Here is a 1,368-nt window from a genome sequence, read left to right as displayed (position 1 = left end):
TAATAATAATAATAATAATAATAATAATAAACAATAACAACAAAAACTAAAAAGAAAAGCTTTTATGACAAGTCTCCAGTGTTTCATTTTCGAGCCTTATTCTCTTTGTCATAGGCATGTGCTAACATTAGTGTATAAGAAGATATTATACACACACACACACATCACAGGGAACAAAAGACTAAAAAAAAATAAAGCACTCGCACTATTAATAGATGCTATTTTAAATCTGACAACATAATTAGCTATCTAATGGCTGTTAGTATATTACTAAGAGCACTTGAAATACCATGTATAACTCTATGTAACATTGTTTCTAGTAAAACCACTATATTCAAGTAGCTGATGCCACTTGAGTAACACACTCACACACAAACACCCCACTCAAATAATATATATTTAAGTATGGGTTTGTAGTATAATATTAAAGAACAATTAGTAAATGGATAACTAAATTACCTTTTCGACTTTAATCTTCTTCATAGGTATTCCAAATCCATCTTCAACTTTGGCATTAAATTCATACGGATCTGGTGTAGGATTTTCCTTTTTAAGATGGGGCACATCTCCCCCTCGTGGTTCCAACACTGGATTATAAATGGTAGATGTATCCAACCCATTGCTGATAACAGCAGCTGATGACGACGGGTTATTGTTTCCATTGGAAACGCAACAGTCAGCACCGGAAGACGGAGCAGGACAGGAAGTAGATGATGACGACGAACAAGGTGTTGACGAAGAAGATGACAACGACAACGACGAGGATGAAGGTGGTGGTGGTGGTGGCGGCGGTAGACAAGAAATGGATGATGCTGATGACAATGATGATGATGATGATGCTGTGGATGTGGAATTAGTTGTAGCTGAACTAGAACTAGTTGATGATGATGATGACGATGATGTCGATGATGACGATGATGATGATGATGATGTAGATGATGTGCCTAAAGCACTGGACTTGGTCTTGTCTTTCATCTTCTCCTTCTTGTGGGACCCTTTCATTTTGGGTGACTTCTCCTGTTTACTACTGTTACTGTTATTGTTGTTGCTGTTGCTGCTGTCACCACTAGGAGACGGTTTCATCTTGTCAGCGAGCAGCAGAACACCATTGGTGCCTCCACCGCTACTGGCCACCACCACGCTGCTACAAGAGGCACTACAAACCGGCCCCGATGCCGCTCCGCTAGTAGTAGCGGCAACAGCATTGCTGCCACCACCGCCGGCCCCTCCGGAGCCGCCCGGCACACCAGCGTCACTAACTGATGACGCGGGACCCACGGAAGATGATCCTCCCGTCGCACCACCGCCTCCGCCAGACGAAGTCGCACCACCTCCTCCACCACCACCACTACTGCCACTGCCACCACC

General features: G+C 43.1%; 1 protein-coding gene across 1 annotated transcript in view; it reads right to left on the bottom strand.

The window, feature by feature from the left end:
• LOC106878489 (zinc finger protein 608) overlaps window positions 1-1,362 on the bottom strand; it is a 128,280-nt gene extending 126,918 nt beyond the window's left edge. The window contains exon 1 of the mRNA XM_014927714.2: window positions 460-1,362. Within this exon, the coding sequence (XP_014783200.2) occupies window positions 460-1,083 (624 nt within the window). The 5' untranslated portion in view covers window positions 1,084-1,362. The remainder of the gene's footprint in view (window positions 1-459) is intronic.
• Window positions 1,363-1,368: the final 6 nt, after the last annotated feature.

Source organism: Octopus bimaculoides, chromosome 15, assembly GCF_001194135.2.
Source record: "Octopus bimaculoides isolate UCB-OBI-ISO-001 chromosome 15, ASM119413v2, whole genome shotgun sequence".
Lineage (NCBI taxonomy): Eukaryota > Metazoa > Mollusca > Cephalopoda > Octopoda > Octopodidae > Octopus > Octopus bimaculoides.
Note: the sequence above shows the minus strand (reverse complement) of the source record. Positions and strands in the feature narration are given on the sequence as shown.